The sequence below is a fragment of the Aulonocara stuartgranti genome (genome assembly GCF_965226115.1).
Source record: "Aulonocara stuartgranti genome assembly, chromosome: 12".
In the NCBI taxonomy this organism is placed as follows: Eukaryota; Metazoa; Chordata; class Actinopteri; order Cichliformes; family Cichlidae; genus Aulonocara; species Aulonocara stuartgranti.
In genome coordinates this window covers 17,431,711-17,443,552 of record NC_138948.1, presented here as the reverse complement: position 1 = coordinate 17,443,552, position 11,842 = coordinate 17,431,711, and the positions used below count along the sequence as shown (strand labels likewise).

The 11,842-nt window shown below is 37.5% G+C and overlaps 1 protein-coding gene across 6 annotated transcripts in view; it reads right to left on the bottom strand.

The window, feature by feature from the left end:
- Positions 1-653: 653 nt before the first annotated feature.
- Positions 654-11,842, bottom strand: part of LOC309719041 (PDZ and LIM domain protein 5-like) — a 70,142-nt gene continuing 58,953 nt past the window's right edge. For all 6 annotated transcript variants that reach the window (XM_082554816.1, XM_082554815.1, XM_082554817.1 and 3 more), the window contains 6 exons: positions 10,116-10,198; positions 7,969-8,164; positions 5,537-5,717; positions 3,273-3,393; positions 1,912-2,027; positions 654-1,454 (listed from right to left, as the gene is read on the bottom strand). In XM_082554816.1, the coding sequence (XP_082410942.1) occupies positions 1,365-1,454; positions 1,912-2,027; positions 3,273-3,393; positions 5,537-5,717; positions 7,969-8,164; positions 10,116-10,198 (787 nt within the window). In that variant the 3' untranslated portion in view covers positions 654-1,364. The remainder of the gene's footprint in view (positions 1,455-1,911; positions 2,028-3,272; positions 3,394-5,536; positions 5,718-7,968; positions 8,165-10,115; positions 10,199-11,842) is intronic.

Sequence of the window (11,842 nt, the reverse complement as noted above, 5' to 3'; positions counted from 1 at the left end):
AAGCAAATATATTTTCTTTCTAAATCATGGCAGAAAATAAATAAAAATGGGAACAGGATTCATGAAACTATGTGAAATGTCAAGAAAGATATGTTGGTCCACATAGCAAGGAAGAAACAGGGACTTCTATATACATTCACCAGACACTTAAATATTCACTTTAATTTTTAACTGCTTGTTAATGCAAATGTTTCATCATACATTAAGATGCTAGAAATAGTCAAGGTAACTTGCTGAAGATCAGAATGGGGATGAAAGTTGATTTAAGTGACTTGAGAGCATCTCTGAATTTGCAACATGTCAAACCTTGAAGCAGATGGGCAACAGCCCAGTATGGATGTGCAGTCGACAAATCTGCAACTGTCGGATGTTGTCATGTCAATATGGACCGAAATCTCAGATTTATGTTTCCAGCAACTTGTTGAATCAATGCAATGAAGAATTAAGGCAGTTCTAAAGGCAAAAGGGGTCCAACCCTGTACTAGCAAACTAGCAAGAGGAAACTAATAAAAGCTGGTGAAAGTATCTATGAAAAACATTTGATCGTTTTTGGTGTTCAGGTTTGCTCAAGTGCCTTAATGTCGTAGCCAGCTTCACTCAACAAATAGAAAATGAAATCAAATTTCCTTAAATTACAACATTCAAATAAGTGATTAAATCAAAGGCAGCAGCTTTAATTACAACTCAGACATTCACAGATGAACTGTATAAAGTAACTAACACAAGCATATCCTGCAGTATTTTAATGCATATACTGGGAATTTTTTTTATAATAGTTGCTTGTGAAACTGTAATGCAAAAAACAAAATAAAACGAAGTGTAACACAGGACGTTCTACAGTTTCATCTTTAAGTCTTTATAGGTTTTAGCCAGATTAATAAAATTGATTACAACTACACAAACACTAACAAATATCATAACTAACAATAAAAACTTGCCAGCATCCTTGAATACTTAAAATTATCAAACATTTCTGGTGGTGTCTAAAGATAATGAGCACTGTGCAAGCTTAATAATAAAAACAGAAAGTGTGATGATCTCACCACTCAAGACAAAAATCAGAAGAACAAAGTAAATGATAAAGTCACAGTCCTATGTGTGAGGAAATAAAAATGGCATTATGGTACATAAAATGTATCAGTTGGCAGTAAAACCTTGCTATTTGGGGATGATTGACAACATAACATTTAGTTTACAAAGATCAGTTATATTTGGTTGAAATGTGGTCAAAACTAAGATCCTTAAGCTTTATTGCTTTTTGTGCTAAGAGATAGCACCACTACAATAATGACTACTACTGTCATCATAAAAGGTGTCCCCAACCCTCCGTGAGACAACATGTGGCCAAGTGAATAGTTTAGGCTTCATATCTTCAGTGTGTGAGCATGCTTCTTGCAAAGAGGTTTGTCCTTTTTGGAGAAGAAGGTCTGGCCTTCCAGTGTGGTACAGCACACCTGTAAAAAGCCCAGCACACATGAATAATAAGAGGTTATATAACAAAAGTTAGCCACAATATTCACAATGGATGTAAGTCAGTGTTTCATCTAAAATAAGCACTGCTGTCATATTATTGTGAAAAAATGACTTACGGTGAGCTTATGAGATTGCTACAAGTAAGCTGTTCTGCAAAAACCTCCATTATAAAGGATGGATAAAAATGAACATTGTTGTAGTACATTAACAATAACAAGAAAGAATGACAGAAAGGACTAAATAGGGCCAGTAGCAGAAAGTACCACTATGACCTCAAACTGCTTCCTAATTTTTTTTGTGTCCAAGTTAAATAGATAAAAGTTTCTTGATGGCTCAAAGTTGGAAATGGGAATATGAGTAAATGTGACAGTAGGTCATATGTGTTAGTCTGCTGATGCACGCAGTTTACTGTGATTCATGCCTAAGGCCTTCACTTACAGCACATACAAAGCAGGTATCATGCCAGGTGTAACCAAGGGCTTCCAGGAATTTGTCTCCAGCCTCGATGGGAAACTCACAGCCATGACAGCCAGTCCCAAACAAGCTGTAAAAGTCTGTTTAGTGACAAAGAGAAAAGTCATGTCACTATGGTATAAACAAAGGCTTTAAAGTCATAATGGCAAGACCCAAGCAAACTTTAGTACTCAACAAAGAGAGCTTGCAACTATTTGGGGTACAACAGGTTCACCCACACTCCAAATACACACATGTTAGGTAAACTGGTGATTCTGACTTCAATTCAATTCAGTTTTATTTATATAGCGCCAAATCACAACAACAGTCACCTCAAGGCGCTTTATATTGTAAGGTAGACCATGCAATAATACATACAGAGAAAAACCCAACAATCATATGACCCCCTATGAGCAAGCACTTTGGTGACAGTGGGAAGGAAAAACTCCCTTTTAACAGGAGGAAACCTCCAGCAGAACCAGGCTCAGGGAGGGGCGGCCATCTGGTTAATGTATAGGTGTTAATGTTTGCATGAATTGTTTGTTGTGTCTCTGTGTTTGACCTGCAATAGACTGAAAACCTGTCCAGGGTGTACTCTGGCTCTCACCCCGCGACAGCTGAAACTGGATATAAAACACATTGCGAGTGAGCAGCAATTCAACTGAAGCCCACTTTTATCTTTGATCTATTTACATACTGCTGGATTTTTTTTCTCTTTTATTCTAGCACAAAAACATTGTATACCGCTACAGGGAATTCCCACAAAACCTACATTTGGAGATGTAAAGTCTTTAGTGTGCAATGACAAGCACACTGGTAACAGGCAAACATGTCCTACATCAGGAAAATGCTGATATTCAGTACATTTAACACTCACTCATCACACACTGCTTACGAGTGATCCACTGGTGAATCAGCAGGTGTTTTTGTTTCCGATCCTGTTGTTATTGGTGACAATGAACATCAACACTTGACACTAATTTTAGGGGTTAAATAATTATGATCAATCCATCCATGCTTTAGTTATAACTAGCAGCTACAGCCTGCTGGGCTGAGTGAGCATCACCCAAGGTCACCAACGGTAACCACTGTACCACCATTTTTCTTTTCTTTTTTATATTTTATATTATTTTTGTGTTGTTAGTAAAACCTGAGAAGTGTTATAAATGTAGCTTACCATTGACCATACACTACCTACATGTTTTATAAAATATAGTTTAGATTTTTTCTTATTTCTTTTATTCGTTATAACAGATGCTTTGAGCTTGATTATACCATGTACAATGAGTACAGTGGCAATTACAGGAAGTACATCTGGATATTTTATCAACCCCATTATAACTCACCCGGTTCACAGTATGGTTCTCCATCCTCCAGGTGGAAGGTGTTGTTTCTGATTGGTTGCTGACAGTAAGCACACAGAAAGCAGTAGACATGCCAAGTCTGCTTGAGGGCATTTATCACCTCCTAAGGGAAAATGTAAACAATGTGGCTAGTAAGAGGCATAATATAGTTTTAGGTGCATTAGTGTATATAATAGCAACTGGAAAGCTATATCCACTTTAACAGGAAATGGAGGTGCAGCATCTTATGAAGGGATGTTATCATATTACATTGCTGCTTATGAAATTTTATGCATAGGTCACAAATTTTTACACAAATCTTTGTACAACTTTTACCAGAGTAGGTCATTTTATTTTTTCTTGAATATCACCGTTTTTTTTCTCCCCTTGGTCTCCATGACCTACACTGATTTCTTTCCCACCCTTAAACTGTGAGAGCAAGATAAGACAAAGAATCGATGGAAAGTTGGCGAGCTGAACTAAAATGAAGGATTATGAGCGAGGGAGTGAGAAAACAGGTTAATAAGAAACCATAAGCTGTTTGAAGATGTGTGAGAAATAGAGGGTTGAAAGGGATTTAGGCCACAGGGGTTAGAACACGTGAGGGATGAATGTCATAGTAGCAAGGAGAGCAGAAATTTCAGCGTCCTGACACTCTGGGTTCAGGCTACACCTACAGCCTCAAGGCCTCTAAGCCTAATTCTCCTAACACCCAAACGTCGACTGCATTCCTGAGTGTTACTGGTGGTCACCGACGATATCCCTCTGCACATTCAGGCTTCCTGCTCTGGTCTTTTATGTATTTAAAAACTGTCTTTGATGTTGTTCCATCTGTAAGCTTTTCTGCTAGTAGGGAAATAGGGAAATAATTACATTCCTGTTTTAAATGAATACTTCTGTTAGAAATATTAATCTAAACTCTAGACAAAGTGAGTGTAGTAGCTGCGACTCGGGAGGTAGAACAGGTCATTTACTAATCAAAGGGTCAAGTGGTTTGATCTCCGGCTCCTCCATTCCGCATGCCTAAGTGTCCTTGGGAAAAATACTAGACCTATTGTCTGAGTATCAGCACAAGTGCATAGAATAAAACTTATGAATAGCCGAATGTAACTTGTAGAATAAAAAGTGCTATGGAGTAGTACTAAATATATACACCAGTGCATTTGATCATAAATAGATTTCATAATAAAGGAACCTCATGTCCCAACGAGCGGGAGGTTTACATTACACACAGTATCTACAGTAAATATCTGCATGAATATAGATTTCATGTTTTAGAGCTACTAACCATGTTTATACAGTGTTGGATGACAATTTCGTTACTGCAGACAGTAAACATTCTTTTGTCTTAGCAAAAAAATATATACATAAGAAAGTAACATAAAAACATATTTGAACAAAATGAAGATGAAATGTGTGACAAGCTTCCATGAAATGGATCAGGTGAGTGTTCTCTCCAAATATACACATCAAGACCAATGGACTCATTACTAACTTTATCTTAATGATTACAATAGTGTGCAAAAAACCCAACCCACGCATCATGTCTTTATGTTAGCTTAACAGGACCCAAACCTTGCAGTTATTTCAAATCTAAATACATAATAGTTCTCCAGGCTTTCTGAAAGTCTCTCAAAGGTTTCTGTTGAACATTGGCTGCTTTTTCACTTATTTTCAGCCCAGTCCTCAGATGTTACCATTTTCAGGGCAATGTTTCTGTCTATATTTGTGTCTTTTGTTTGTTGCTTGAACAACTTAACACCAAACAATGACTCCTTCAAACATACAAATGCCACCAAACTCTAGGAATGAGCCACAGGTATGTACATAATACATAATTTGCTTTGTAGTTGACTCTATGAAATATGATAATACAGTTTAACCGACACAAAATAAAAATTTTGTACCAACAAGGTGGTTCCTAAAATGTCTGGTTTATCTTGTATACCTTAATCTTTGACTTGACATATCTCAGTATGATGTGCAGTTTATCCTTAAAAAACAGAGGAAACTGGACAATGTGGAGAAAAAGAAAAAGTGGAGGCTCAGTCACAGTTGAGGCAGCATTTTACCCAGTAATGTTGGGCGGATTGGAAGATAATCTTATAAAAGGAGCTAACATCTAAAGCAGAGCCTTACAAGAAAAGCTGCCTAAAGAGATTTCAGACTGCGCTGAAGAATAAAGCTGGTCATACCAAATATTGATGTTCAAACCTATTGGAACTAAACTGTTGCGTCTTTACTGCTCCCTTCTTTTTTAAACTCACCCCTAGTATCTTAGACTGGCAGCGGCTGCATGTTGGAGCAAAGAAGTCTTCATAGCAGTGTTCACAGTAGACCGATCCCCGTTCTTCAACAAAGCCTATATCTGCCAGGGATGTTCGGCAGTGTGCACAGTTAAATTCTTCCTTATGCCATGATTTCCCCATTGCTACCAAAAAAGGTCCTCTGGGGAAAAAACACACACAAAAAACCCGCTGAAAAAATGTACAAAAAGTAAACCAATACTCAATTCAGCTTAATATTCTGATATACTCGTCATTTTACTTCCTTTTTTTATACTTTGATAGTTTTAGATGAATAGATGAATGTGCTATTTAATAAGAATTATTAGAATATTTGATGACTTCCAGTATAGTAATGCATTTACTAAAGTTGACTGCCTTTTTTGATCAATAATTACCCTAAAATAACTGAAAACATCTAAGCAATTAAAGGATAGTTAAAACTGACGATTGAATTTCTGTTGATCAACAAACTGATTTTCTGGTATTCAGTTCAAATCACAAAAAAATGCTGCAAAAATGAGAAACACATTAAAACATTTGAGAACTGCAGCTATTGCGCCTGCTTCCCTACTTTTGCTCCTTGGCTGTGTCCACTCTGATGATTAGTTAAAGTGGGAAGACAACAGAGGCTAATTTACTCCACACAATAGCTGGGCTTATCTGAGCTTATCGTGACAGTGGCCCTGGCTGGCAGTCATTAGCATGGGAGCAACCTTATCCTAATGATATGTTAGGTGGTACAATCTGGGAGATAACATGAGTCAGGGCAGTAAGCTACCGGACAAGAAGTGAGGTCGACAGGAGAAGAATTTCAGGAAATTATTCCTCAGTGATCTGCTCTTTTGTGCCATTCTGGCTGGACCTTAACAGCTTTTAATAACTTTTTATAGTTCAAATGCAAGTTTTCAGGCACTTTGTACAGCTGGAAAATCCAATTCATTTTCTTAATTACCTCATAAAAGCCATTCTGGCAGTTATGCTAGTTATGCTCCATTAATAAAATCTTACTCCTCTTCCAAGACATAACATCTTGATCTGATCTCTAAGTATAAGCAAAATATTTATCTAAGCACAGAAACATGTCCTAAACACACTTCTATGAGAAGTCATTGATTACATTCCCAGTTCTTAATATTAAACATAACTGAAACTGACAAATTGACACAACAGAGGGCAGATGTGGTGTAACTGCATGAGTTTTTAATGAGATTGTCTGCGTATAACATTATTCTGCTCTTTTATCAGCGGCAGGTGCAACTTAATTCTCCTATCCGTTATCCACGCCGCAATCAAATGTCGTTCTACAGTTTCATACACAGATTGTTTACTCGAGATGGTTTCAGGTTAATTATTTTAAGAGCCTAGCTGTGGTGCTGAATAATTAAGGAGCAGACATATTTCCATTCTCATTTTTAATTTGAGTATAATTTGATGTGGGTGCAGCCAAGCTGAGATCAATTCTCTTTTGACTGTCCTTGTGCAAGAAGTATAAAGGCACGGCATGATGGAACCGAACACCTTTCTCTCACAGTTTTCATTATAAATGGCCATGACTGCCCCCTCCATACCTGATGACACTACAGACCACTACTAAGATAGTTGATATTACAAGGATTATGTGATTCAGTGTGTCAATGTGTGGCTTTTATTTAAACTGTGAAGCATTTTGTCTATTATTATTATTAGTAGTAGTAGTATATTAGAGCACGACTGATATAGGCATTTTAAGACAGATACCAATACTTGTCATTGAAAATGTTGATATTTTTTTCTTTCAGAGACATGAAACATAAGCACATTTACCTAACATTTGTTATGTGTCTATTTATGAGTCCTTACTAAGATATCACAATACAGTTTAAAAATAATCTTGTTTTAGTGTCACAACAACCCAAGGCTTACTAGTTGACAGCAAGCCCACTCAGCTGGTTGGTGTGTTTGTGCCATTATTGGCTGATTTAAAAATCTAATATTCTGAAATATTGACTGCCATATACTTTTCTTAAATGCTGATACTGCTAAATCGCTAAATATCAGTCCAGCCAAGCTCAAACAGATACATCTGTTAGGTTCCATACTGTGACTGGACAAAGTGAATGCCAATATTTTCAAATACATATCAAACATAACTTTACATATCTTGTGTAACTAGAGACCTACACTTTCTTATAAAATCAATGGTTTTTAGCTGATTTGATATTTTGACACAAGTATACTATTAAAAACAGATCTGAATGCTCGATTAAAAACAAAATGTCCAAATTACACGGGATGTTATAAAGCCTTTAAGGGGCTCTCTGAGGTGCCTGGTTAAAACAGGAAGAAAAACTGATCTATAAAAATACATTTTTTAAGTCTGATTTTAAGCTGATAGTTGATATCTAATATCAGCCATGTTGTTTGCCCCTCACCTGATCACCATGTTGCAGTGGGCACACATTGGCGTACGAGTGCCAGCAGGAATATGTTCTGCCATCTGTACCAGGGTGTCCTCATCTTTAGGGTGGGGCTGAGGAACAGGTCGGGCCGGAGCAGGACCCCGTGGGACACTGGCACTGCCGTTACCCTTCATACCAAAAGATGGGGTAATCAAACCAGTCTGTGGACCTACAGAAGGTGGAAGAAAAATAAAAGGATGTACCACTCACATTCTCCCAAAAGACCACTCACATTCTCACAGAGAGTGTTTGTATTTGTGTAACTATGTTTTCTTGCCACATTTGCTAGCCATTTGACCTCTACCCTCTATGACTATACACCCAGCAGGTGTCATGGTCATGCATGCAGCTGGCTGTCTGCTGTTGTCATAGCCAGGGATTTACCACATCAATCTTCAGCTGCACACTGAATTTTTCAGCTTGGAACACATTCCTATGTTGCATGTGTATTCATGCATATGACCAAACACACATAGACACATAAAGACCACCAAGACATACCCTCTACTAAAAACCCAGACACCTGACTAAACACATAGCCCATTCTTTGATCTCCACACTATGGAAAGGGTAGTGTTTTTGTGTGCTGGTGAAAGAAAGACTACATATGGCGATCGGCTTTACCATTGCATGCCATGTTTAAAGCTGTCATTAACTTTTAATAATGGTGTATGTGTAAGTTCATAGAAACAAACAAACAGTGGGCTTATGTTAAATGTGTTAACCTACAAAGCTAAAAGTTAGATATGAAAGCTTCCTCGATAGAATGCTGAGCGATCAAAAGGGCTCAAACAGTTTAGGGGAGGGTGGGCAGGTAAGCAGAGGATGCAGGCGACTGCATCATGTGTTTTCAAATTTTAACAGTGACAGCATTGTTTTACAAGGCCTGGTTTCTTTCACTGCAGCTCAGAAGTCAAAATGGGCCAGTGGCCAAATGCTGCTGGGAGTGCTGCTGGGAGTGCTATATGGCCAGCAGTATATTTTCATGATCCTGGGTTGTTGGGAAAATGACTGCATTTACAATTTTGGGGGCAGTTACATCAGATTGAGAAGCGGAGAGGACTTGTGTCAGATCAGAAGCTGCAGCCTGAAGAGTGGTTTGTGTTCAATGAGATTTGATAAGGTTTGTTTACAAACAAATAGATTAGCATATAAAAAAAAGCTATGTGAATGTAGATAATAACCAATAATATATAAAACAGACATTCACTTTCAGAATGTATTAATGGAGTGCTGATTGGATATGGACATTATGCTGCAGCTCAGTGCCTCGCTTTTAAAGCTTTCCATCACTCCCGGCAGGTCTCTTCAATAAATATTATCTTTCTGACAGAGTAGAAATGCTACACATGTGACTAAGCAAGGCACCACATGCAGCACGGGCCTTCTCTCCTTCTTAATGGTGTTCCACAGAGCAATAACAGCTGAAAAGGAAAAGAAAGTCTGCGCTGACCTATTTCACAACATATGTCATGCTTTAACCATGGAAAATAAGTCTCTTTACCCTTTCTAACTGGCTGTAACAACATTTTATCCAACAGTCGTAAATCAGTTTCACACCAAGCCAGAATTGGGAACCTAACATTTTGGGGGTTTTTTGTATGTGAGGATAAATAACACCTTTTTTTTAACTGTGGGGGTGATATATGAATCAATCAAAATGCACACTTAAAAGAAGATTTAGCTTAATTCATAAATGCAAGTTTATTTTTAGAAGTCTGTGGAGTGAAGTCTACATTCTGGGTATGCTAAGAAAACAGCTTAGTTTCATTACACTTAGCTAGTTAATTCAGTGAGAAAATATAACTCGACAGAAACAACTCACACACATTCACACAATATATCCCTGTTTGAATTTGGCAGTGAGTTCATGCAGCCTTGGCAAGATGAGCAAAATTTAGCAAGATTTACGTACACAATATCATGTATATACTGTATGTGTTAATAGTTTAAGTCAGTAAACAAGAGCCTGCTGTGTCTTGGTCCAAGTGCATACATTGTATTCTTTTTAAAGGATGTAAAACTGATTTTAAGAAATTGTGACTGTGATTGTGATTGAGTGGAAAGTTAGGATTAGCTGCTATCATATGAATGCAAGCAAGAACACACACAGTGTTTACCATAGGTTGTTGCAGGTCCTTTGATCATAGTCTTAACAACTGCAGACTCATGGCTGTTGAGTTCGGGTTCCACATATTCCTCACTGTGCAGGACAACACAACAGAAACACAACATTAAAATCGCTTAATGAGATTTGTAATCAAATGTATGACTTAATGCTAGAATCCACTGTCCCCGATAAAGCTCAAACAATATATTGGCCAATTTCAGCCATTCATAACAGCTGATAGTAAAGAGGTGACAGGAGAAACACCTTTGCAAAATTTGTCCACAAGACAGCACTCTTTAACTTCTCTGTTGGCAACACGTTTGGAATACCACAAACTAAACAACCAGTTCATCCAAGCAGAGTGTGGCAGAGTGGAAATCAATTATCCAAAGTTGTTTGCTTAGCTTTTGCAAATATGAAAGATTAAAATTCATATATGTAATTTTTTAACTAAAATGAGAAATATCGGTATCGTTATCAGTCTTAGAAATCCTTGATCAGGCTCTAGTCCCTACATATCAGATGTTCAGAAAACACATTGCCAAAATTACCTATGCCCAAATACAGATGTCAGTTTTTTAGTGAGCTCACCCCAAAAATAAAAAGCTGAATGTCATGAAATTTGTGCTATAAGTAGAGCATGGGCAAAGGATGAACTCATTAAATTTTGGTGTAGATCCAGCTAACCAGGCCTTCTACTGGTTTCTATTTTCATCCGTCTCACTCATCACTCAGGGTGATGGCTCATACGGCAGTAATGGTAGCAGATTCTGTTTACGTATGTGCAGTATAGTATATATCTTAGTTATTATTTTATTATCTTTGCAAAATACCTTTCATAACTCATTTTAATCATATCCCACTAAGGAGGCAAGAAGGAAAACAGGGAAAAAAACACCAATTTTCTTAAGTTCTTCTCAAAATAGATACACTCCAGACTACCTACCTGCTGACAGATGGAGAGATGGTATGGTACCAACCAAAACACAGAATGCAACTATAGCCAAAACAGTGCAGTATGCACCTTCACTGTACACGTGCTCCTTGTGAATCCAGTACACACTAAAAGTTACCCATGTGCCACATTCATAGGAGAACACAGCCCAGGCTGCAGGAATGATGACAGAAAGGAGACAAGTAGGACTGAACAGCAGTAATATTACAGCACACCTAATCAAAGGTGATGCCAGAGGAAGAATTTCAGTGATTGAAGACACTTAACAGACTACAGCTGAGTAAAAAACATAATAATAAGATAATGTATTATAAAAAAGAGCTCATTTCACATCAACTGTGGATTGATGCCAGACTACATGAATTAAAGACCATATAGTGCCGAATGTGAACACATAAATTACACTATATTCACTGATTAATTTCTATATTATTCTAGCAAATGTACACAAAGGTGCATGTTACCACTGTTGCTTTTCTTCTATAATGGGTCAATAGTGGTTTCTTAATGGGTCTGGAAACTTCTTTGCAGTCATATAAAATCTAAGCCAACTAAAACTGCATTACTATGGATTCATTGGTCGATTCTCATGGTCTCCCAAGAAATACAACTACATTTTAAACGCAGGTCAAAGGATAAGTAACTTTACGAGATTCTGTACTAAGATTTAATGGTTATTGCGTCAAATGAAGCCCAACCACTAATTCATGTGATGAAATCATGGGTCATAGGATTTGAGGCACTTTACAGCTCATCACACAAGATGGATAAATTGACCTGAG